Source organism: Carcharhinus amblyrhynchos, chromosome 1 (genome assembly GCF_965287045.1).
Source record: "Carcharhinus amblyrhynchos chromosome 1, sCarAmb.v2.hapA, whole genome shotgun sequence".
Taxonomy (NCBI): domain Eukaryota; kingdom Metazoa; phylum Chordata; class Chondrichthyes; order Carcharhiniformes; family Carcharhinidae; genus Carcharhinus; species Carcharhinus amblyrhynchos.
Genome location: NC_137324.1, coordinates 39,663,086 through 39,690,053, shown reverse-complemented (window position 1 = coordinate 39,690,053; position 26,968 = coordinate 39,663,086). Strand labels below are relative to the sequence as shown.

General features: G+C 40.8%; 1 protein-coding gene across 4 annotated transcripts in view; it reads left to right on the top strand.

The window, feature by feature from the left end:
- Positions 1-26,968, top strand: part of zfr (zinc finger RNA binding protein) — an 82,982-nt gene that overhangs the window by 11,518 nt on the left and 44,496 nt on the right. For all 4 annotated transcript variants that reach the window (XM_080213046.1, XM_080212964.1, XM_080212881.1 and 1 more), the window contains 5 exons: positions 11,747-12,038; positions 13,053-13,176; positions 14,289-14,507; positions 16,098-16,324; positions 22,362-22,550. In XM_080213046.1, coding sequence (XP_080069172.1) covers positions 11,747-12,038; positions 13,053-13,176; positions 14,289-14,507; positions 16,098-16,324; positions 22,362-22,550 — 1,051 coding nt within the window. The remainder of the gene's footprint in view (positions 1-11,746; positions 12,039-13,052; positions 13,177-14,288; positions 14,508-16,097; positions 16,325-22,361; positions 22,551-26,968) is intronic.

The window sequence follows — 26,968 nt, the reverse complement described above, 5'->3', positions numbered from 1 at the left end:
CACCAGTACCTGTTCGGGTCATGCACCTAACCAGCACATTTTTCAGACTGTAGGAGGAAGTAGGAGGAAACCTATGCAGATGTGGGAGAATGTGCAAACACCACACAGACAGTGACCTGAGGCCAGAATTAAACCCGGATCCCTGGTGCTGTGAGGCAACAGTGCTAACCACTGTGCCGTCCAACAAAGTGGCTTTGGAAATAGTAGATGTATTGGTCATTTTCCAGAATTCTTTGAACTTTGGACTGGTTCCTACAGATTGAAGGGTAGCTGTTGTAAGCCTGTTATTGAAAGAGGGAGGTAGAGAGAAAATGGGCTATAGACCAGTGAGCTTTAAGTCAATACTGGGGAAGTTGCTAGAGTCCGTTATGATGGATTTCATTGCATTTGGAAAACAGTGGCGTAATCAGAGTCAGCATGGATTTACATAGAAACATAGAAGATAGGAGCAGGAGGAGGCCACGTGACTGTTCAAGCCTGCTCCTCTATTCATTACTATCCTGGGTGATCTTCCAACTCGATAACCTAATCCTGCTTACTCCCCATAACCTTTGATCCCATTAGCTCTAAGTGCTGTATCCAGCTGCCTCTTGAATACATTCAATGTTTTGGCATCAACTACTTCCTATGGTAATGAACTTCACAGGCTCACCATTCTTTAGGTGAAATAATTTCTCCTCACCTCTGTCCTAAATGGCCTACCCTGAATCCTCAGATTGTGACCCCTTGTTCTGGACTCTCCCATCAGGAATATCCTTCATGCATCTATCCTGTCTAGTCATGTTAAAATTTTATAAGTCTTGATGAGATTTTCCCCCTTATTCGTCTGAACTCCAGCGAAAATGATCCTAACCTAGTCAATCTCTCCTCATGCATCAGTCCTGCCATTACTGGAATTAGCCTGGTAAACCTTCACTGCACTCCCTCTTGAGCAAGAACATCCTTCTTCAGAAAAGGAGACCAAACCTGTGCATGATATTTTAGGTATGGCCTCACCAAGGCCCTGTATAATTGCAACAACACGTCCCTGCTCCTGTATTCGAAACCTCTTGCAATGAAGACCAACATACCATTTGTCTTTACCGTCTTCTGCACCTGCATGCTTACCTTCAGTAACTGGTGCATAAGGACACCCAGGTCTCGCTGCATACTTCCCTATCCCAATTTACAGCCATTTCGATATTAATCTGCCACCTTGTTTTGCTTCCAAAGTGAATAACGTCACACTTATCCAAATTATACTGCATCTGCCATTGATTAGCCCATTCACCCAACCAGACAAGATCATTCTGAAGGATCTCTGCATCCTCATCACAGTTCGCCCTCCCACCCAACTTAGTATCACTTGCTAACTTTGATATGTTGCATTTTGTTCCCTCATCCAAATTATTAATATACATTGTGAATAACTGGGGTTCCAGCAGTGATCCCTGGGGCATCCCACTAGTTACTGCCTGCCAATCTGAAAAGCATCCATTAATTCCTACTCTTTGTTTTCTCTCTGCCAGTCAGTTTTCTATAAATCTCAACACACTTCCCCCAATCCCATGTGCTTTAATCTTGCATGACAATCTCTTGTGCAGGACTTTGTCAAATGCTTTCTGAAAGTCCAAATATACCACATTGACTGGTTCCCTCTTGTGAACTGTACCCTTACAAAGGGGAAATCATGCTTGACAAATCTGTTGGAATTCTTTGAGGATGTATCTAATGGAGCTGATCAAGGAAAACCTGTGGTTGTAATTTATTTAGACTTTCAGAAGGCTTTCAACAAGTCTCACTTAGTAGACTACATGTAAAGGTAAAACGCATCGGATTATGGTTAGTGCCATGAGATGGATTTAAAGCTGGCTGCAGACAGGAAACAAAGAGTTGGCATATTTGGATCTTTTTCTGATTAGCAGACAGTGACTAGTTTGGTACCACAGGGATCTGAGCTAAGACACCAACTGTTCATGTCATATAATAACGATTTGGAAGAGGAAACTGAATCTGTTATCTCCAAATTGGCAGTTGATACAAAGTTGGATGGGCTGTGAGGAGGATGCAGAGACGCTCCAGCGTGATTTGGGTAGCTGCATGGCAGATGCAGGATAATGTGGAGGTTATCCACTTTGATAGCAATAATAGGAATGCAGATTCTTATTTGAATGGGTTTAAATTGAAAGAAGTGGACACTCAGCAAGACTTTAGTGACCTTTTGCATTAGTTGCTGAAAGTAAGCAGACAGTAAGGAAGACAAATAGTATGTTGGCCGTCATAGCAAGAGGATTTGAGTGTAGGAATAGGGATATTTTACTGCAATTGTAGGGCATTGGTGAGGTCGCATCTGTAGTATTGTGTGCAGTTTTGGTGTCCTTATCTAAGGAAGGATGTCCTTGGAGTTCAGTGAAATTTTACCAGCCTAATTCCTGGGATGACAGATATGTCGTAGAGGAGAGACCACATTGGTTAGGATTGTATTCATTGGATTTTAGAAGAGTGAGAAGGGATCTCATTAGAAACTTTGAAAATTCTAACAGGATTGGACAGGGTGGATTCAGAAAATGTTCCCAGTGTGGTGGGTCCGGGTCCAGACCTCGGGGTCATTGTTTGCGGATACAGGGCAAATCTTTTACAACTGAGATGAGGAGAAATTTCTTCCCCAGAGAGTGATGAACCTGTGGACTTCACTACCCCAGAAAATAGTTGAGGCCAAAATGCTGTGTGATTTCAAGAAGAAATTAGATGTAACTCTTTGGGCTAATGGGATCAAGGGATATTGGGGGAAGGTGGGATCAGGCTTTTGAATTTGATGATGAGCCATGATCAAGATGCATGAAGGGCTGAATGGCATGCTTTTATTTCCCTTTTGCTTTCTTTATTCTTACTTGCGCTAAAGTCTTTCACTTTTTGCAACCTAGGATTCACAGTTTGTTCATCTAAAATCAGTTACCCCAAATGTTTGACAAGAATACTGGATTCTGATTAAGAACTCTGTTCTTGCAGATTTGATAATTGAACCTGAGTAGTCCTTGTTTTTTGACATTATCAACTTGGAGCTTTGTTTTTCCCTCTGAAGTATTTGAATATCTGGAACATTCAGATTAACAATTTGCCATCTTGTAATTTTGACCATCAGAAATTTGTTTGGCCTTTTTTTTTATTTGTCTGCATTGCATCATAAATCACAGTGAATAAAAAGTAAAACATAGTTATGTGAAGGTTATTGAAATATTGTGATCAGTAAAATCCTGGTCATGAAATGGATTTTACAATGCTATCAACAGAAATAACATAATATGAATGAAATATGATCATTTACCTTTGTTTTCCGACTTTTTGCTATATAATCCTACACCTTGCCTTACCTTGAATAAAAAAGGATGCCCTTGGAAATATTCTACTCTTGAGCTATAAAAGTTAATTTTCAGGAGTACACTAATTGTCTTCCTTGTCCCTACTTCCAAACCATAGATGTTGTAATTAATGCAATGTGCCTCCCATGATATTTGTAATAGAGGATGCTGGAAACTTTTATCACAGGAGATTGTGGCAGTGAACCCAAATCCTGTTGTCCTGGGAATGTTTCATTGCTAAAATGTGTTTAGTTATTCTGGAATGCATTTCTATATACTTTCAAACATACAATATCACAGCATAGACTTTTGAATAATAAATTATGAGCTACTTTGAGTAAGGATGGGTTAGGAAGCAGGTATCTTTGATGTATCCAACCATGTTGTCTCATCTACAGGGTTTTGGTATGAGAAGAGGTTGGATGAACTATTGTTTTCACTGGAAAGATGGAGGCTGAGGAGTAACCTGAAAGAAGTCTACAAAATTATGAGGCATAGATAGGGGAAATAATTAGAGGCTTTTTCCCTGGGTGGAAAAGTTTAAGGTGAGAAGGGATAAATTTAGGGGAGATGTATGCGGGTGGTGAGTGCCTGGAATGCACTGCCAGTAGAGGTGGTGAAAGCAAGCACATTAGGAACGTTCAAGGCGTGTCTTGATAGACACACGAATTGGAGGTAAACAGAGGGATGGAGACAGTGTATTGGTGCAGGCTTGGTGGGTCAAAATTGTTTATTGTAATAAAGGTGGTAAAACAGTTATTCAGAATTAAAGTTTTGATGTACAGCCCTGAGGATGCCCAGACATTGTGGTGCAATGCTGAAATTTTATCTGAATTTGGCAAAATGTGTGTTTTCTTTGTTCACACAATGCGGTATTAACTATGGGAATCCCAGTCAGCTTGTGGTTTGATTTCAAACGTGCAATATCACAGCATAGACCCATTTGAGAGAAGTGGTGGTGAGATGGAGCTCTGTATTGTCATACATGTGAAATTTGATAAACTTTGATACAAAGTGGTGGTGACCTTGCTTAGATTCTTGAGACTGTGGAACATTATACTAACAACAATAGTTTGGCCTAAGCTGGAGTATTATGTCCAATTCTGTGTGCCAAACACTAAGAAGGACATGAAGACTTTAGGAAGAGTAGGGCCAAGATTTACTAGAATGGTTTCACAGATGAGGTACTATGATTACGCAGATAGACTGGAGAAGCTGGAACTGTTTTTGGAGCAGAAAAATTGAAAGGCTGAAGATGCTGTTCTTGGAGTAGAGAATATAACAAAGAAATTTGATAGGATTGCTTAAAATCATGAAGGGTTTAGATCAAGTAAATAAAGATATACTGCACTAATTGAAATGATAAATAACCAGAGTGTATAGATTTAAGGTGGTTGGCCAATAACTTTTTATATATGATTAGAATATGCTGCCTTATTAGGAAGTGCATAGAGATTTGTTAGTAACTTCCAAGGGATCTGGATAATAACTGAAAGGAGAAAACATTGCAGAGATACAGTTTTGAAGAGTTGAATAGCCTTGTATGATGTGCTATCCTATGATGGGCAATGGTGCAGATGAAGGAAGAGGCACCATTTGTTGTAGATATACCAGCTGTGTTAGAAGGAATCGAATCAATAGATGTGCACTGCTAGTGTGTTGGATGAAGAAGGATGGTCACACTTGTCTGAAACAGGAAGAAGCTGGGGAGAGCTAAGTTATTGTGCTTGCTGGCTCAGACTTTATCATTTTGCCTATTGTAGTTTTGGTGGAAATTAGACTAGAGAGATTTGAATGTGAGAGTTTTGTGAAAGATCGCCACACTGAAGGAGATGCTAACTTGGCCCAGGATTGTAGAAAGGAATGTTAAGTGATGAGACAATATTTGGAAAGAATATACGTATGCAAGTTTAAATGTTGGCTTTTTAAGGGCTGTGATGATGGCTGTTTTGAAGAGGAGCAACATAGTGCTTGAAGGAAAAATCCTATTATTGATAAGGTGATATATCAAAGGTTATTGTGGAAAATAAGCTCCTGATATGGGGGTAACATGTTATCATGCATAAGTGATCGGCTGGCAGAGGAAACAGCGTCTGCATAATAAGGTCTTTTTCTTATTGATGGGGTGTGACGAGTGAATTGAGGAGGATATAGATAGATTGAGTGCTAAAATCTGGCAAATGGAGTATAATGCAGGAAAGTGTGAAGTTGTTCACTTTGGCAGGAAGAATAAAACGGTGTGTTACTTGAATGGAAAATGATTACAGAATTCTGAGGTGAAGGCATCTAGATGTTCTCATGCATGAGTCACAAGAAGTTAGTATGCAAGTGTACAGCAAGTAATTGATAATTACAGTGGAATGCTATACTAAATTTCAAGAGGAGTTGAATGTAAAATTAAGGATGTTATAGTGAGACCACATCTTTAATTTGTGCAGTTTTGATCTCTCCTTATTTAAGGAAGGATGTGAATGTGTTAGAGGTAGTTCAGAGGAGTTTTAAGAACATAAGAACATAAGAAATAGGAGCAGGAGTAGGCCATCTGGCCCTTCGAGCCTGCCCCGCCATTCAATAAGATCATGGCTGATCTGCCGTGGCTCAGTTCCACTTTCCCCTTTCCCGCCCTCTCCCCATAACCCTTAATCCCCTCTCTTATCAAAAACCCATCAACCCGCTTCTTAAAAATATTTAGCGAGGCAGCCTCCACCACTTCAACGGGCAGAGAATTCCAGAGATTCACCACCCTTTGAGTGAAGAAGTTCCTCCTCAACTCCGTTCTGAACCGCCCCCCCTTTATCTTGAGGCTGTGCCCCCTAGTCCTACTGTCTTTTTTGAGCGGGAAGAGTCTTTCCACCTCTATCCTATCCATCCCATTCATCATCTTATACGTCTCAATGAGATCTCCCCTCATTCTTCTAAACTCTAACGAGTACAAGCCTAGTTTATTCAGCCTCTCCTCATAGCTCAACCCCCTCAACTCCGGTATCAGCCTAGTAAACCTCCTCTGCACTCCCTCCAGGGCCAAAATATCCTTGCGCAGGTAGTTTTACTAGATTGATACTTGGAACGAGCGGGCTGTCTTGTGAGGAAAGGTTGGATCGACGAGGCTTATTTCCACTGGTGTTTAGAAGAATGAGGGTTGACTCTGAAGGTGTAAGATCATGAATGGTCTCGACAAGGTGGACATGGAAAGGATGTTCCTCTTTATAGATGAATTCAGAGTGAGTGGGGCAACATTTTAAAATTAGGGGTCACTCTTGTAGGACAGAGATGAGGATGATAGTTTTCTGAAGGCAACTTTGGAACTCTGACTCAAAACACAGTAGAGGCAGGGTCATCAAAATTTTTTTAAGGTGAAGATAGAAATATTCGTGTAGGATAAACAAGAGAATTAAAGGAGGTAGATGGAAGTGTGGAATTTGAGATCCAAAACCGATCAGCTGTGATCTTATTAAATGGCAGATCAGGTTTGAGGGATTGAATGGCCTACTTCTCCTATTTCATGCGTTTGTATGGCAGGTAGATTGGAGGCAAGAAAGAGGACTTGAGAGGGTTGAGGGAGCAAGCAGTGGTAGTTGTTGACAAAGTGAGCTTTTGAGAGGCAGTGGGAAGATGGTGTTCAAGCATAGGGTCCCTAAGAGCTGCTGGAGGATAGGCAAGGGGAATAGTTGGTTTGCTTTTTGTTTTATTGTTTTTTGAAGATGTGACTTAATGGAGATAGAAATCCAATTTGAAGGGGTTATAACAATAATAAAATAGATATTTGTACAAAAATAAGAACCATGTTTCATACAAGACCATTCACCTGTCTTGCTTGTTTGTATACAAACAGCTGTTGTTTTAAAACAAGTATTTATTATTTTTCTTCCTCTTATGTCTCTCTTCTCTTCCAAAATGTAAGTTAATCCAATTGTTGCTGTGCTGTAAGCAATTTTCTGTACCATTATTCATCATGATCGTTGTTAAAACTTAATAAACAGAAACGAAAGGAAGTCACATCACTATACAATAATGTATGGAGATGAGATCAAAACATCATATTGATTGGGGAATTCATATTAATTGGTTTTGAATCTGCAGAAAGATGGATCTCGCCATTTAGCTCCTTTTGGAATATAAGAAAAGCATGCCAAAACATTTATGGCCAAGTAATAATATAGCAATTTTCTATCAAGGTTTTTAGTTAGAGTCACATTTAAAAGGGTAAATAAAAATGTGTTAATAATGGTGTAATAGATCCCATGGCTATGACAATTTAAAGGTTTCCATTATATCCAGAACTTGATCTCAATAACGTATTATAAATCTGAGCCAGTGAAGGCATTCAGAATCTAAAATATAGGAAATGGAGAGAAAAATATTCAATAACTGTCCTATAGAAATCATCCTGATAATTGAATCTAATGATGGTTAATATAACGGCAAGCACTCCCAACTTTAAAAGCAGTTTACCAAAGACTTTTGAGATCTCCTGTAATCTCACGTCTTTTTATTTGTAAATATTTTAAAAAGAACCAAGAGTGCTTATCTAGTTGTTCGTATCAGTACAATGGTATATTAGTGGACAGTGGTTACATTTCTTTGGCAGTATGCTCAGATCCGTCTTATCTGTAATGATGAGAAAGTTTAAACACTGATTAGGTTTGTGGTGTGTAACACGTGTCCGAGCTGTTCCCTTGTGATTCATGTCACCCAGGTATGCACTAGGTAGTTTACGTGGTCCGTGTTTCAAACCTCAAACCAAGCTATATGGTGGGCATTTTTATTATTCATTCTTAGGATGTAGGCATCAGATAGCTAGGCTAAGATTTATTCTTCATCCTAATTGTCCTCGGAGGTGGTGAGGTGAATTCTTGAACTGCTGCGGCATGTGTCCGATTGGAGCCTCATTTGTGAATGAGGTAGGCATGTCTTTGTCAAAGTCCCTTGTGGGAAAGCCCCAGGTATGAGATCTGGGCAAAATAATTAGCAACTAGTACATCTGATATGTGGCATTAGATTTTAATGTCAAGAGTATTTAATGAGTTTCTATGTGCACTAAGATGAAAACTGTATGTGTAATTGTGTCTTAGGAAACTAAGACAAGGAACAACAGATGCTGGGAGATGTCACCTGGTGTGAAAACAGTATGCATGCAAGGTTTAAAGCTAATCATTGCTCAGCAGAGGAGAGGGGAATTGAACAGATAGGGAGTATCGAAGCTCTGTTGAACAGTGATGTATTCTGGTAGAATGATGTGTAGTGCAATTCCATGTTGTGATCAGAAGGCTGTAGGCAGGTGTTCTATTTTGTACCAAGTTGTGCTTCTCATCATAAGTTATGAAGAAATTCTAACTTCTACTGTCTACCAGATCACTCCTTTAAATCCTTGCTTGTCAATTTTCTGACTAATGTCTGTCTTCCTAGAATGGTGGGAGAAACACGTGTGCAAAGAAACAAAGTTGATGTGGGTGAACAATAGATGTTTGGGACAGAGTGAATATTCTGGTTGAGTTGGTAATGTAAGTTTGTAGTTCGGTTGGGTGGCACAGTGGTTAGCACTGCTATCTGATAGTGCTAGGAAGGGAATAGGTAAGATAGAAGCAGGGAAATTGTTTCCACTGGCAATTGAAACTAGAACTGGGGGCATGGCCTCAAAATAAGGGGGAGCAGTTTTAGGACTGAGTTGAGGAGGAACTTCTTCACACAAAGGGTTGTGAATCTATGGAATTCCCTGCCCAATGAAGCAATTAAGGCTACCTCATTGAATGTTTTTAAGGCAAGGATAGATAAATTTTTGAACAGTAAAGGAATTAAGGGTTATGGTGAGTGGGTGGGTAAGTCGAGCTGAGTCCACAAAAAGATCAGCCGTGATCTTTTTGAATGGGAGAGCAGACTCAAGGGACCAGATGGCCTACTCCTTTTAGTTCTTACGTTCTTATGTAACCTGGGTTCAATTCCAGTCTCGGGCCATTGTCTGTGTGAAGTTTGCACATTCTCCCCATGTTTATGTGGGTTTCCTCCAGGTGCTCTGGTTTCCTTCCACAGTCCAAAGATGTGCAAGTTAGGTTGATCATGCTAAATTGCCTCTTTAATATCTGGGGGGATTAGGAGGGTAAATAATGGGGAAACGGGGATAGGGCCTTGATGGGATTGTTGTCGGTGCAGGTTGAGTGGCCTATTTCTGTACTTTAGGGATTCTCTAAGGTACTGTTCATGATCAACTAATTAGTTTGGGACCTGGAGGTATAGATCCATTACTGGATGAAGATTCTTCTAAGTCTGCTCGAGGTAATCGTGCAAACCAGTTTGCTAGTAATAAGATGATCTTCAGGTGAGATGTCAACTCTACTAGTTACAAGGGGGAATCAGTCAATGTGGTATATTTGGACTTTCAGAAAGCATTTGACAAAGTCCTGCATAAGAGATTATCATCCACTATTAAAGTGCATGGGATTGGGGGAAGTGCATTGAGTTGGATAGAAAACTGGTTGGCAGAGAGGATGGGTGCTGTTCAAATTGGCAAGCAGTAACTAGTGGGTTGCCACAATGATCAGTGCTGCGACCCCAGCTATTCACAATATATATTAATGATTTGGATGAGGGAGCAAGATGTAACATCTCAAAGTTTGCAGATGATGCCAAGTTGGGTGGGAGGGTGAACTGTGCCAAGGATGCAGAGATCCTATAGAATGACCTGGACAGGTTGGGTGAGTGGGCAAATCAATGGCAGATGCAGTGTCATTTGAATAAATGTGCGGTTATTCATTTTGAAAGCAGATAACTACCTGAATGGCTGTAAATTGGGAGAGGGAAGTGTGCAGCGGGACCTGGGTGTCCTTGTGCACCAGTCACTGAAGGTAAGCATGCAGATGCTGCAGGCGGTAAAGAAGGCAAATTGTGTGACATTTTGAGTATAGGAGCAGGGATGTATTGCTGCAATTATACAGGGCCTTGGTGAGACCACACCGAAAGTATTGTGTACAGGCTTGTCTCCTTTTCTAAGGAAGGATGTTCTTGCTTTGGAGGGAATAAAGCAAAGGTTTACCAGGCTGATTCTGGGGATGGCGGGACTGTTGTATGAGGAGAGATTGACTAGGTTAGGATTGTTTTCACTGGAGTTCAGACGAATGAGGGGGAAAGCTCATCAAGACTTAAATTCTAACAGGACTAGACAAAGTAGACGCGTGAAGGATATTTCCAATGGTGGGGAGTCCAGAACCAAGGGTCACAATCTGAGGATTCAGGGTAGACCATTTAGAATGGCGGTGAGGAGACATTTCTTCCCCCAAATAGTGGTGAGCCTATGGAATTCATTACCACAGGAAGTAGTTGATGACAAAACATTGAATGTCTTCAAGAGGTGACTGGATACAGCACTTGGGGTGAATGGGATCAAAGGTTATAGGGAGAAAGCAGGATTAGACTATTGAGTTGGATGATCAGCCGTGATCATAATGAATGACAGAGTAGGCTCTAAGGGCCAAATTACCACCACCTGCTCCTATCTTCTATGTTTCTAACTCATACTTACTTCTCAAAACTGTTTGTTGTTTTTCCTGGCTTTAATTAGCTAAGTTCAGGTTTTATTTCTGCTCACAATTGGTTTTCTCAACTTAGTCCTTTGGATTTGCATAAATGGGATATAGACCAATGGGAAAGTGTGCAGATCATATCAGGCATACAGCCTCTAAATATGTAGATTTCAGCTTGATTTATAGACTTAAGTATGATTTCCCTGTGTGTCAGACAGTGCACCTGTCTTCCATGCTTCCCCTGCCATGTTAATGGGAGGAAAAAATATATAAACAAACATGCAAGTGATGCTGTTTACCCATAAATGTACCTCTTCCTTTCCCTGTCATTCCTGAGGCATCAGTTAAGGACGATGCACTCTGGTTTTTTGCACAAGCGTCTATTTTCATCCCTTAGCTTTTTGTGATTGTCAGGAGGCACTTCACTTGAGTGATAGTAAGATTAATCTCTCCCCATCTGTTATCTGTCCCCACTTCTTACCCAAAAGGCATCAAGGGGATTTTCATAGTAGTTTCATTGATGTTGGTGTAAGCCAACTTGTGATTAATAAATAAACTTTAAATAAGGGGTGTCATTGCTGACAAACCATCTCTCGGAAATTGAGTTTTTTTTGATCTGGAACAAACGTTGCAATTTTTCCAAGATAAACATGTTCAATGTTGTGAATAATATAAATTTAGAAGTAACTACAAAAAACAAAGTACTTCAGCTAAATGCAGTAAATTTTCAATGTCTTCTGGAACAGGTTACAATTTTCTAACTTAGAGCATCACCACATACCTATAGTTGCAATAAAAGAAAACTTGTGGCTTTGTGATGAACTTGATGCAACGTAGCTATTTGAAGGTTTTTCAGTTTCCTAGAGATTAAAATATCTTTGTCTTTTTGACTAGCCAACAGCCGGCCACAGGCATTGCATACTCACATCCAACCACAGCTGGCAGCTACACAGTCCATCAGGCCCCGGTAGCTGCTCATGCTGTGACTGCAGCTTATGCTCCTGCAGCTGCTGCTACAGCAGCCAGACCTGTTCCTGCTGCTGCTGCTGCCGCTGCAGCAGCAGCTGCTGCCACAGCAGCCTACGGAGGATACCAAACAGCACATACTGCAGCAGATTATGGATACACACAACGGCAACAAGAAGCCCCTCCACCACCTCCACCAGTCACATCGCAAAATTATCAGGTATGACCAAAATAATTGTTCTCATGTCAACCACTGTTCAGAATTGTATCTATTTCTTATAGCAATATCTCCCTTTTCTTTCTTACTATTTGTTCCTATGCCTCCAGTAAAACAAAGCCACATGGGTCGTTGGAGAATGACTGATGAACAGTAGTCACTAACGGTTTTGTAGTAATTTTCATGTAATGAAATACCTCGTGGGTTTACGTACATCAAAAAACTGTTTGTTTTGGTATATTGCATTATGATGCAGTTAAATTACATTCCAATTGTTCCACTACAAAGATACAAAAATAATTCTATCGAAGACGAGGCAGAAAACACCAGAGGGGATCTAATGAGGTTTTACAATTGAAAGTTTTTGATAGGATAAGTCATTTATTGTTGGTTGAAGCACTTTAACCAGGGAATATAAATTCATCTGTGACTGAAGAAAGAGGTGTATAGAAAGTTTTGAACAGGAACACAAGGCATGTTTTGGCATAATTGTCACTGAGAGCAAAACTTCATAATTTTGATAGCGAATTGGCTAAACATTTAAAAACAAAACGAGAAGCTATGAGAAAAGAGTGGGAGAGTAGATGACTTCAAGTATAGAACTGGCAGTAGTTAGTTTGGGCCAAGTTTCTTTCTATGATAATTCTTAATGTTTCTAAGGTTCCCTGTACTTCATTTCATAAAAAAATCTCATGTAATGTTTATTTTCTGGGCTACAACTATTTTATACACCAGGCTCAAAACCAGGATGTAGTGTCTGATAAATTCTCAATTGAACAGCAGCCTTCAGTGTATAATGCAGTTGAATCATACATCTGTTGTAAGAATTGTGCAGAGTTTTAATGAATATCACATGCGTATTTGTTAACTTGATATATTCTTTGAATGATTAAGTTGATTGTGTAATGTGTTTTGTAATGACACAGCCAAAATTGTTTAGCAATATGGATCTGGGGCACATAACCTACCTAAAAGTAGGTGTTATCCAGCAATTCTAATTGATTCTTTTCAATTTAGGATACCTATACATATGTGCGTTCCACAGCACCAGCTATAGCCTATGACAGCAAACAATACTATCAACAACCTGCTGCTGCAGCTCAGCCACAACCGACTGCAGCAGAAGCCTACTATCAAGCTGGTGAGTCTGATGCTTTGAGGAAATAGTAATCAAAATAAATTATGGTGCAGTCTATAGTCCACGAAAGCAATATAAGTGTAGAGTTTGTTGAATGTTCTATATATTGATATTGAATCTAAATTATTAATCTTATTAGTAATCTTATCCAATAATGTCAATGAATAGGTTGTCTTCACTAAGCTGTTTCTTTAAAAGAAAAGCACACAGTTGAGCTATTTGATAATGCAAGTGCTTACCTGATTGGATTAGCGTGGTATTATTACCATGGTTTAACTTTTCAATGCTTTTATTATATTTAATATGCCAGTCTGTTTCTCATTCTGCACAGACTAAATAACATATGGTAGAACAGCATAATTGGACATGACTCCTGTTGGAAGAAGAAAAACATTGCCCCCTTTTCCCCTTTCCCTCAACTGACCCTCTTCTGCTAGCCCACTCCCAGAATGAGACATGGAAGTTGTTGAAGGGTGAACCATGTGAGGTCACGTTTGAGTGATTATAGGCCCTCTTGATGCCTTCATGCTTCAAAACTATTCCCAATTGCTAACCTATGATAAGGTGTTTAAAAAATAAAGATGGTTTATTAGTGCAGATTTTCAAGCATTGTATCATGCATATCTCTAATCTGCAGTCCAACAATCTGCCAAAATACTTACTTGTATCTAATTCTGGCCTCTTGAGCATTTCAATTTTAACAGCTTCACAATGATGACAGTGCCTTAAACAGTCTAGACCATAAGCACTGGAATTCCCTCTCTGCTCTGCTTTGCTATCTTTTTCTTTCTAAACTCCTCAAAAGCTAACTCTGATCTAGCTTTTGGCCATTTGCCTTAAATCTTGTGTGGTTCTGTATCTGATTTTGCTTTATAATAGTATTGAAATGACTTGGGATGTTGCATGGTATTCGAGGTGCTTTGTAATTAATTATGAATTATAAATATGGTGAACAAAAGGATATTGTGACTGGAGTGAAGTAGTAGATTTCAACTATTTATTTAAAACATATCATGATATTTAGAAATTTTAAGGCAACTATGACCAGTCTCCCTCCATTAGCATTCTTCTAAATCTGATCTCAAGTTAATGAATAATTAACATTTTTGTCCCAGCTGCCAAGGCAGGATATAGTCAAGCTGCAACACAATACACACAGGCTCAACAAACTCGGCAAGTGACAGCGATAAAACCAGCTACACCAAACCCAACCACTACCTTTACTGTTTACCCGGTGTCCACAACAGTGCAACCGGCTGCTGCAGCAGCTGCCACAGTGGTTCCGTCCTATACTCAAAGTGGTACATACAGCTCGACTGCTGTGACTTACACTGGTAAGGAGTAAAACATTTCTTAGATCTTGGATTTTAAATATAAATGTTCTTGAGAACTTTTTATTCTTGTTTACTGTTGTGGTCGTATTCTTTTTCTCCATGTTTCTGTCTGATGGATTTAACTTTATTGGGCAACATACATACATAAAGTACCTTCTGAAGAGTTAATTTTCTCTCTCTGCCGCTTGCTTCTAAACTTCCGCTGATGGAAATTTGAGAGAGTTGGCGGGGGCATGCAGGAATAGTATTGAGATGAGATTTCGATTTTTTTTTGTACACGCACGTATACAAAATTTGGAGAACTCCTGATCTCAGCACATTGGTTTTTCAAAGTAGCATTGCTGTAGTTGGGACTGCAGGTGCTATGGTAAGTTCGAGCTACATCATCTTCCATTGTGCCATCTTTAGAAATAATTACTGATTTGTCTACTTTGTCTTTACTAAATGTGGTTCCAAGTTACTTTCACTTGTGCAGAAATCAGTATTTAGTGGCTTTATGAAATCTAGATTGAAGTGCAAGCTTCATTTTTGCAGTAGTTTAAACACACAGGTTGAGATATGGTTTGAACTTTGTGTTTTGATGAACTTGTGATTAATTCAGAAACCAAATTCGCTTGTTCATTTGAGTGCTCGCCTCAAACTAATGGAAAAACTGCTTTACTTGAGTGTGTCAATCTGTAAAGCATAGCTGACTGCAGCTCTAGTCTTCAAGGATAGAGCAAATTGTGAGGTGCATTGCATTTTATGTCTACAGCACAAACACGATTTGATACTTCATGTTAAATCAAATTGTATTTCAAGCTTTTTGATTTATATCTTTATCTCAGTGAATTAAAATGGTGGCAGAAATTAATTTTGCATTGATAAGTTGAAGGCGTAATGTTGAGTATGAGTGATAAATACTTGGCTGGCATGACCTCAAATGGATTGACCAAGTAAGCTTACTGACAAATTCTACAAATTTTGCATGGAAGGAGGAATATGAAGGGATGTGCTGGATATCTTGCAAACTGAAGAGAAAAAAGATTTGTAGGGAATGCATGGTTGTAACTCTCAGCTACCAAATCATTTTGTTGTCTTGTATTTAAAAAAAAAATTATCGAACTAGAAGATGCTAGTGACTGAATTGGAAATGTGCATTTGCACCTGTGTGAAAATGGGGAGGCATAGTGTCAAAATATGTAGAATTATACAGCACAGGAATAGCTTTTTCCATCTTTGGCTCACTCTGACAACATATTCTTCTGTTCCTTTATCCTCCACTGCCTTATCTAGCTTCCTTTTAAACATGCGTACACTGTGCCTCAACTGTTTTGAGTGTTTGCTTCAACACATAGACTGCAGTGGTTCAGAGGCGTTACACCTTCACAATATTAAGGGCAATTAGCGATGGGCAATAACTGCTGTCCTAGCCAGTGATGCGCATATCCCATGAATGAACAAAACCAAATTATGGACTTCTACATTCTTGCTGCTCTCTAAAGAAGTTTTCCCATATCTTATTGGGATGGGTGGGGGGAAAATTCAGCTAGGTGAATTTGTTTGAAGAAAAGACTGGACAGTAGTGTTTTTCCTTTTTACTTTTTCTAGGAGCTACATATGCTGGGTATGAAGCTGCAGTGTATTCAGCTGCTTCGTCTTATTACCAACAACAGCAACAACAACAGCAGCAACAACAAAAACAAGCAGCAGCTTGGGCTGGGACTACTTTCACCAAGAAAGTGCCATTCCAGAATAAACAGAAACCAAAGCAGCCACCTAAACAACCTCAGATCCATTACTGTGATGTTTGCAAGATTAGTTGTGCTGGGCCACAGGTAAGAATGTATTGCATTGTGAGTTATTATTAGTTTACAGTTTGCTTTCCACATGGATATAACTGGATTGGTGGACTTTGGATACACTTGCTCCTCCAAGCAATACTGTGTTACATTACTTGTGATGCCCAAAATACTTGGGTAATGAATTCAGTATTAGGAGCACAAGATTCAACTTAAATTATATGTTGCCACTATAGAGACCTGTATGTTAGCTGCCAACATAAATGGCAGCTAAATATTCCAGGTTATTGGAACCTTAGAAATGAGACACAATGGAAAGAATAGGGGAATAGCATTGAGAGATATGTAGAGAGTAGATTTTAATAAGCATGCCAGACTAATTAGCAAGTTGTCAACAAACATCTAGACAGTAGTGATGTAATGTATAAATGTGGAGATCGGAAAACTATGTAGCAAAAGCAGTGATCAGAATGAGAGTTTACCTTTCCATATTAAATGGGCAAAGCAGTAAAGGCAAATAGAAACGTAGAGGAGGTCATTTGCCCTTTGAGCCTGCTCCAGCATTCAGTGTGATTATGATTGAGCTTCTATCTCAGCAGTTCACTCCTGAACTCTCCCCACACTCCTTGGTGCTTTTAGAGTCTAGATATTTCTTAAATGTGTTCAGTGACTTGGCCCCCACAGCCTTCTGTGGTAGAGAATTCCAGAGGTTCACCACCCTCTGAGTGAAGAAGTGTGTTCTCATCTCAGTCCTAAATGGTCCACCTTGTATCCTGAGACTATGACCCCTTGTTCTAGCCATCCAGCCAGAGGAAACAACGTCCTTGCATCCAGTCTATCCGGTTCTGTCAGAGTTTTATGTTTCAATTAGATTCCCTCTCATTCTTCTAAACTCCGGCGAATACAAGGCTGATCTATCCAATATCCTCATACGACAATCCTATCGTCCCAAGAATCAGATGAGTGAACCTTCGTTGCACTCCCTCCTTGGCAAGTAGTATGTCCTTTGGTAAAGATAAATCTCAAATATTTTGAAGAACATATTTTGTCACGTTAATTAACCTAGTGGAACAGCCCACGCTAGATCTAGTGATGTGTAAAAATGTAGAGTTAATTAACAGTTTCATGATAAGGGAACATCTTGTGAATAGTGACCATAATGTGATTTGAATTAAATTTTAGATTTGACGGAGAAAGGGGAGTTGCAAATCAAGATTTTAAAGTTTAAGTAAGGCATGCTATGCAGGAATGTGAAATGAAATGACCTACTTTTGAGCGCTTAATGGGTTAACCTGCAAACTGGAGGTGGGAAAGCATTCAGTGTTTATGGTCTGATACAAAACTAGGACATGTTCTCAAAATCAAAACACTTACATAGTTAAGCAATCATGGTCAGCAAATGAGATAAGAAACAATGTCAAGCCCAAGAGAAAAGTCTATATACATGCAATATAAGGGGGAGCTATAAAAAGCAGAAAAGATTATGATGAAATTAATAAAATGCATAAAGAAATGACATGCTCATGCATGGAATATCAAACCAAACAGGAAAGGTTTGTACAGGTATAAAGAGTAACAGTATCTTGAGGGGCAACCTGCAGATGCAACTGTAATGAACAGTTTGGAAACAACAGACTTGTTAAATTAATATTTGTGTCCATTCTCAGGAAAGGAAAACAACAAAATACTAGCAGTTACAAAGGAACCTAGAATTAGGCCAGGGAAGGAGATTTATGGATTTATTGTGAGGGGAAAAAAATGAAGTTAATGGAGAAAATACTGATTTTAAAATAGGCCAGGTCTTTATATTCAAAAATTGTGCCTTGTGGATTGATGGTTATTCTAATGTTAGAGAAGAAACCAAGTAACAAAAGATTTACTGGTTTAACATCATGATATGGAGATGCCAGTGTAGGATTGGGGTGGGCACGGTAAGAAGTCCAACAGGTTTATTTGGTAGCATGAGTTTTCGGAGCGCTGCTCCTTCAGGTGAATGGAGAGTTGGGTTCATGAATAGGGCCTGTATAGACACAGACTCAATTGCAAAATAATGGTTGGAAAGCGAGTCTTAACAGGTAATCAAGTCTTTACAGGCACAAACAATGTGAGTGGAGAGCGGATTAAGCACAGGTTAAAGAGATTTAACATCATTTGTGGAAAAGTTACTGGAATGTATTATCCGGGTCACATTCACTGAGCATTGAACCAACAATGAACTGATTGTGGGGTCAACATGGATTGTGAGAGTTGCGGGTGACTGATTTTAGTTGACTCTTCAAGGAGGTCATTAATGTGGTGGATAAGGAGGATCTATGGATATTATTAAAAACACTTGCATTGGGCATTTGATAACATTCTACACAACTTATTTGCAAAAATGAAAGCCTATGGTATTAAGAAGTAAACTTGTGATGAGGGCTGCTCATTGATTGGGAATGGGGGCTGGGCATTAGAAACAATCTTCAATGGTATGCCACAAGAATAATGTAAATAATGTTCCCCAGGGACCTGTATCATCTACTTCCTCAGCTTTTCACCACATACATCATTGTCTTGGATGAAGGATAGAGAAATTTTATATCCACATTTGCAGATAAGAAGTTGTGTAAACATAGAAAATAGGGGCAGGGATAGCGCCCCGCCCCACCCACCCACCCAGACACACACACAAAATCCTTTCATCTCCAGCGCTATATCTAACTGCTTCTTGAATTCTTGAAAACATTCAGTGTTTTGGCCTCAACTACTTTCTGTGGTAGCAAATTCCTTGGGCTGATCACACTCTGGATGAAGAAATTTCTCCTCTTTATTCTAACCAGTGTATCCTATATCCTCAGACTGGCAGCCTGCCATTGGGAACATTCTTCTTGCATTTCTAGTCCTGTTAGAATTTTATAGGATCTGTGAGATCTCCCCAAGTTCTTCTGAACTCCACCGAATACAAATGACCTGGATGAGGAAGTGGAGGGATGAGTTGGTAAGTTTGCTGGTGACACAAAGGTTGAAGGTGTTGTGGATAGTGTGGAGGGCTGTCAGAAGTTGCAGCGAGACATTGATAGGATGCAAGACCGGGCGGAGAAGTGGCAAATGGAATTCAGCATGGATAGGTGTGATGTTCATTTTGGCAGGTCAAATAGGATGGCAGAATATAATATTAATGGTAGGACTCTTGGCAGTGTGGAAGATCAGAAGGATCTTGGGATCTGAGTTCATAGGACGCTCAAAGCGGCTGCGCAGGTTGAAGCTGTGGTTAAGGAGGCATATGGTGTACTGGCCTTCATCAGTCGAGGAATTGAGGTTAGGAGTTGAGAGGTAATGCTGCAGCTATATAGGACCCTGGTTAGACTCCACTTGGAGTACTGTGCTCAGTTCTGGTTGCCTCATTATACAGGAAGGATGTGGAAGCCATAGAAAGGGTGCAGAGGAGATTTACAAGGATGTTGCCTGGATTGGGGAGCATGCCTTATGAGGATAGGTTGAGTGAGCTCGGTCTTTTGGAGAGGTGAAGGATGAGGGAGTGACCTGATAAAGGTGTATAAGATGTTGAGAGATATTGATCGAGTGGATAGTCAGAGGCTTTTTCCCAGGGCTGAAATGATTGCCACAAAAGGACATGGGTTTAAGGTGCTGGGGAGTAGGCACAGAGGAGATGTCAAGAGTAAGTTTTTCACTGGTGGGTGTGTGGAATGGGCTGCCAGCAATGGTGGTGGAGGCTGATTTGATAGGGTCTTTTAAGAGACTTTTAGATAAGTACACGGAACTTATTAAGATAAAGGGTTGTAGGTAAGACAAGTAACCTCTAAGGTAGGGACATGTTCGGCACAACTTTGGCTGAAGGGGATGTATTGTGCTGCAGTTTTTTTCTATGAATACAATCCTAACAGACACAAACTCTCTTCATACCTCAGTCCCACTTCCCAGGAATCAATTTGGTAAATCTTTTCTGCACCCCCTCTAGAGCATGAACATCCTTCCTCAGATAAGGAGACCAAAACTGCATACAGTATTCCAGGTGCAGCCTCACTACGGCCCTATATAATTGCATCAAAACATCCCTGATCCTGCTCTCAAATCCTCTTGCTATAAAGACCAACATACCAGTTGCCTTTTTTATTGCTTGCTGCACCTGCATGTTTATCTTCAGTGACTGGTGTAGGGGGACTCCCAAGTCTTATTGCACATTCCCCTCTTCTAATTTGTGGCCTTCAGATAGTAATCAACCTTTCTGTTTCTGCTGCCAAAATGGATAACCTTGCATTTATTCAAATTATATTGTAACCGCCAATCATTTGCCCACTCACTCAATTTGTCCAAATAACACTTATTGTAGATGGGGAACAAGTAGTAAAGGGCATAAACTAAGTGAATGGGACAAATACTGGGGAAGAGAAGTGTGGGGAAGCATGAGGTCATCCACTTTGGATTCAAGGAGAAAGAAACTTGCAATACTTAATTGAGAAGTATGAAATATGAAACTGTGGGGAGCCATGTATTGTTATCCATATGCAAATCACCAACAGCTGGTGCACAAAATAAAAAAATCTAAAGTTAAGTTTTAGCTGTATGGTGCCTTATGCAGAACTCATTAGTTTTAGTTGCTGTCTCAGGAAAGGTAGGTTAACTGCAGGGGTTAGAGCATGGATTTTCCAGAATGATGTTGGGGCTTAATGGGTTAAATTATTAAGGTGAACTTTGTTTGTATTCCTTTGAAGGTTTGAATGTAGAGTAGTAATCTAATTTGAGATGTTTACAGTAAAGGAATTTAAAAGAACAGACTGAGAAAGTATTTCTCCTAGATAGGTGAATACAGAACAACTGGACACAGCAAGACCATTTAGCAGGGAAATCAAAACACTTGTACACAAATGGTACTTTAAGTCTGAAACTTTTTCCGGCCCCAAAAAAGACAGTTTGGGGTAGTGAGCCAATTTAAGTTTTCAAGAGTGAGAGGTTGTTTGTGTACTGGTATTGACGAATTATGAAACAGATGATGGGTGTGTGAGTCAAGTTACGTAATCAATTTGCAAGAGATTGAAGAGTTGCTGTGAATTACCTCAAGCAATTTGGTCTGACCTCACCAACCAAAAAAATTTTTCTAAAGATCCAGGGGCAAATTATTCTCCACTCAAGAACAAGGCCCCAAAATAAATAGGGAAAAATGCATAATTAAGATGTTCTTAAAGTTAGATTAGAATCACTTTGCTGATTGAAGTGTGATTTCCTAAATTAGGGAACTAACAGACATCTAAAGTATGTTCCTCTTGTATGCTTTCTTTTTAAAGTGTGTTCTTATTTTACAGAGCACTATCTACTGCCTTTTCATCTTGTGGATTATATGTATTTTGTGGCACATCGTGTAATCATTATGTAGCACCACTACTGATCTTGCATCCTATTAACTAACAGCCCACTAATTTGGTCCAGATTGTTTTTCATTTTACTGAATGAAGTCTTTTTTTTCAGTCCTCTGCCCTAGTCTTTCTGATCCCTCATCTTGGTTTGACTGCCTGGTTACATAAATGGCAGTACAGCATAGGTTCACTAGGATGATAAGAAAATGTAATCGGGAATGAGACTTGAGGCAATTGAACAATTTTCAGTAGAGCCAAGAAAAGGTGATGGACAGATTTGAGAGATTTTTTTGAAGATTAAATAGGGCTTCCTTTAGATGAGAGAAGAAGGTGATTCTCTGTAGTTCTTAAGTATCTGATGAGGAATTTTCAATTGAACATTGTCAAAATGAGGGGCTTGTAGAAATTTCATTACATATGTCATACATTTAGACAGAGTGGTTGAGGCAAAAACCATTGTGTATTTTGAAGACAAAACTGAATAAGTATTTGAGGTAAATGAAGATACAAAACTCTGGGAAAAGATTGGGATATTTCCATTAATTTTGGATCAACCTCCATCAACCAAACTATTGTTACATGTATTATAACTTTCAATGATCTTTTTTCATTAGCAGACAGCATTCTTTGGTGAAAAACCCAGATTTACATCAACCAGTATGAAATGGAAGAGATTACCCATTGTTGAATATTCATGGGAAAAATTGTTTCTACTTCACTAGACTTATAGGGAACATTTGGAAGGACAGAAGCACAAGAAGAAGGAAGCTGCTCTGAAAACTACTAATCAAAGCAGCAATACTGGAACTGCTCGTGGCATTCAAAATCAGTTGCGTTGTGAGCTTTGTGATGTTTCTTGCACTGGAGCTGATGCTTATGCCGCTCACATTCGTGGAGCAAAGCATCAGAAGGTAACCACCTTTATTGTCTAAATATTTTCAAATCTGGTAAGTAGCTTGTTAGTATAATTTAGTGGTTGAGCTTGAGGTAGTTGTCTGGATTGGGAGGAAATTTGTATCCATGCCCTCTTGTTTAATGATCAGGATCTTGCTTTCCAGTGACTTACTGACTCAAATTAAGAGTTGGAATTTATGACTGTTTGGAGCATGATATTTGTGGATTATTGTTTTCTGTCATACATTCTCCATTTAAAGTAAAGTTTATTTATTAGTCACAGGTAGGCTTGCGTTTACAGTCATTGCATCCTGATCATTAGACAAGCAGAAGGCATGGTTGCAATCTTTCTTCAAATGTGGGCAATTACCTCAATTCAACTCCTAATATTTTGTGTCCCTTTTCAAGTGCTTGCTAATGACACCCAGTTCTTCCTCACCACCATTTTTTCTGACCCCTCTAGTATTTCTGAATTGTCTTAACTGCTGGTCTGATGATGAGTACAGGATAAGCAGAAATAGTCTGTGACTTGTGTTGGAAAGAACAAAATCACTGTCATCCCTTCCTACCACAAACTCTGTTTCTGGGTCACCCACTCCATTCCTCCACTCTGGCAACCATGAGGATGAATTGGACTGTTAGCAAACATCTTGTTGTACCTGACCCCAAAATGAACTTTGGCCACATATCTGTGCCATCACCAAGACTGCCTATTTTCACCTCTGTAACTTTGTTGACTCTTCCGTGCTTCAACTCATCTGTTGAAACTCTCATCCATGCCTTTGTTTCCTAGGATTTGTCTGTGCCAGTGAACTGGTTAGCCTTCCAACGTCTGTAGAGTTGAGACCATCTAAACTTCTACTGCCCATCTAACTTGCATGAAGTCCCACTGTTCTCTGGCCTATATTTGTTCATAAGAACTTAAGAAATAGGAGCAGGAGTAGGCCATCTAGCCCCTCAAGCCTGCCCGGCCATTCAATAAGATCATGGAAAGTGTTAAACTAAAAGTGGAAGAATTTAGAGTAGCTAAGAGTAGTGGGCGAGAAGAGGATTGGGAGAGGTTTAAATGTCAACAAAGATTGACAAAGAAGTTGACAAGGAAGGGTAGGAGAAACTATGAAGCTGGGCTAGCGCTTAATATAAAAAAGGATAGCAAGAGTTTTTATAAATATATAAAAAGGAAGAGGCTGGCTAGGGTGAATGTTGGTCCTTTAGAGGATGAGAAAGGGGACCTAGTGGTAGGGGATGGGGATATGGCTAAGGTATTGAATAACTTTTTTGTTTCTGTCTTCACGGAGGAGGACGTGAATAATTTGCCGGGTGTTAGCGATAGAAAGGTGGTAGGACTGGAGGGTCTTAATGACATTACTGTTACTAGAAAGGCGGTGCTCGACAGACTGGAGGGGCTGATTGTGGACAAGTCCCCAGGACCGGATGGAATGCATCCGAGGGTTCTGAAAGAAATGGCGGAGGTGATAGTGGATGCCTTGGTGGTTATTTTCCAAACGTCGCTGGATTCCGGGGAAGTGCCGGATGATTGGAAAACGGCTAATGTTACGCCGTTGTTTAAGAAGGGTGCCAGGCAAAAGGCGGGGAATTATAGGCCGGTTAGTTTAACGTCTGTGGTAGGTAAAATGTTAGAATCTGTCATTAAGGAGGAAGTTGCGAGGCATCTTGAAGGGAATTGCTTGATAGAGCAGACGCAGCACGGTTTCATTAAAGGGAAGTCGTGTCTGACAAATTTACTGGAGTTCTATGAGGATGTGTCTAGGGCGGTGGATAGAGGAGAGCCGGTGGATGTGGTCTTTCTAGATTTTCAGAAAGCGTTTGACAAAGTGCCTCACAAGAGGTTATTGCAGAAGGTCGAGGGACATGGAATTGGGGGTAGGGTGTTAGCGTGGATAGAAGATTGGTTGTCAAATAGGAGGCAGAGATTGGGGGTCAACGGGTGCTATTCGGATTGGCGGATGGTGACTAGTGGAGTGCCCCAGGGGTCGGTGCTGGGGCCTCAGCTTTTTACCGTTTATATAGATGATCTGGAGGAGGGAACCGAGTGTAGAGTGTCGAAATTTGCTGATGACACCAAGATTGGTGGAACGGTAAATTGTGCGGAGGGTGTGGACAGTCTGCAGAAGGATCTAGATAGGCTGGGCGAATGGGCCAGGAAATGGCAAATGGAATTTAATGTTGGCAAGTGTGAGGTGGTCCACTTTGGTAGGAAAAATGGTAGGAAGGACTATTACTTACGAGGCGAAAAACTGCAGCAGGCGACGGTGCAGAGGGACCTCGGGGTCCTTGTGCATGAGTCGCAAAAACCCAGCTTGCAGGTGCAGCAGGTGGTCAGGAAGGCGAATGGGATGCTGGCCTTCATAGCGAAGGGGATTGAATATAAAAGTAGGGAGGTCTTGCTGCAGCTGTATAGGGCATTGGTGAGGCCGCAACTGGAGTACTGTGTGCATTTTTGGGCGCCGCACCTGCGCAAAGATATTTTGGCCTTGGAGGGAGTGCAGAGGAGGTTTACTAGGCTGATACCGGAGTTGAGGGGGTTGAGCTATGAGGAGAGGCTGAATAAACTGGGCTTGTACTCGTTAGAGTTTAGAAGAATGAGAGGAGATCTCATTGAGACGTATAAGATGATGAATGGGATGGATAGGATAGAGGTGGAAAGACTCTTCCCGCTCAAAAAAGACAATAGGACTAGGGGGCACAGCCTCAAGATAAAAGGGGGGCGGTTTAGAACGGAGTTGAGGAGGAACTTCTTCACTCAAAGGGTGGTGAATCTCTGGAATTCTCTGCCTGTTGAAGTGGTGGAGGCTGCCTCGCTAAATATTTTTAAGACGCGGGTTGATGGGTTTTTGATAGGAGAGGCGATTAAGGGTTATGGGGAGAGGGCGGGAAAGTGGAACTGAGCAGCGACAGATCAGCCATGATCTTATTGAATGGCGGGGCAGGCTCGAAGGGCTGGATGGCCTACTCCTGCTCCTATTTCTTATGTTCTTATGGCTGATCTGAAGTGGCTCAGTTCCACTTTCCCACTTTCTCCCCATAACCCTTAATCCCCTTGCCTACCAAAAACCTATCTACCCATGTCTTAAATATATTTAGCAAGGTAGCTTCCACCACTTCAACGGGCAGAGAATTCCAGAGATTCACCACCCTTTGAGTGAAGAAGTTCCTCCTCAACTCTGTTCTAAACTGCCGCCACCACCTCCCCCCCACCTTTATCTTGAGGCTGTGCCCTCTAGTCCTGCTGTCCTTTCTGAGCGGCAAGAACCTCTCCACCTCTACCCTGTCCATCCCCTTCTTCATCTTGCACGTCTCAATAAGATCCCCCCTCATCCTTCTAAACTTTAATGAGTACAAGCCCAGTCTATTCAGCCTCTCTTCATAGTTCAACCCCCTCAACTCCGGTATCAGCCAAGTGAACCTCCTCTGCACTCCCTCTGAGGCCAAAATATCCTTGCGCAAGTGCGGCGACCAAAACTGCGCACAGTACTCCAGCTGCGGCCTCACCAGTGCCCTGTACAGTTGCAGCAAGACCTCCCTACTTTTATATTCAATCCCCCTCGCTATGAAGGCCAGCATCTCATTTGCCTTCCTGACCACCTGCTGCACCTGTAGGCTGGGTTTTTGTGACTCGTGCACAAGGACCCCCAGGTCCCTCTGCACCGTAGCATGCTGCAGCTTTTTGCCCTTTAAGTAGTAGTCCTTCCTACTATTATTCCTGCCAAAGTGGATAACCTCACACTTGCCAACATTGTATTCCATCTGCCAGGTCCTTGCCCACTTGCTCAGCCTATCTAGATCCCTCTGCAGACTTTCTACCTCTGCACAATTTGCTTTTCCACTTATCTTTGTGTCATCAGCAAATTTCGACACCTTACACTCGGCTCCCTCCTCCAGATCATCTATATAAATGGTAAATAGCTGAGGCCCCAGCACCGATCCCTGAGGCACTCCACTAGTCACCAACCGCCAATCCGAATAGCACCCATTGACACCTACTCTCTGCCTCCTATTTGACAGCCAATCCTCTATGCACGCTAACACCTTACCCCCAACTCCATGCCCCCTAACCTTCTGTAACAACCTTTTGTGCGGCACCTTATCAAACGACTTCTGAAAATCGAGAAACACCACATCCACCGGTTCCCCTCCGTCCACCGCACTAGACACATCCTCATAGAATTCCAATAAATTCGTCAGACACGACTTCCCCTTAACGAATCTGTGCTGCGTCTGCTCTATCAGACAATTCTTCTCAAGATGCCTCGCTATTTCTCCTTTGATGACGGATTCAAGCATTTTTCCTACAACAGACGTTAAACTAACCGGCCTATAATTCCCTGCCTTTTGCCTGCTACCCTTTTTAAACAGCGGCGTAACATTAGCTGTTTTCCAATCTTCTGACACTTCCCCAGAATCCAGCGAGGTT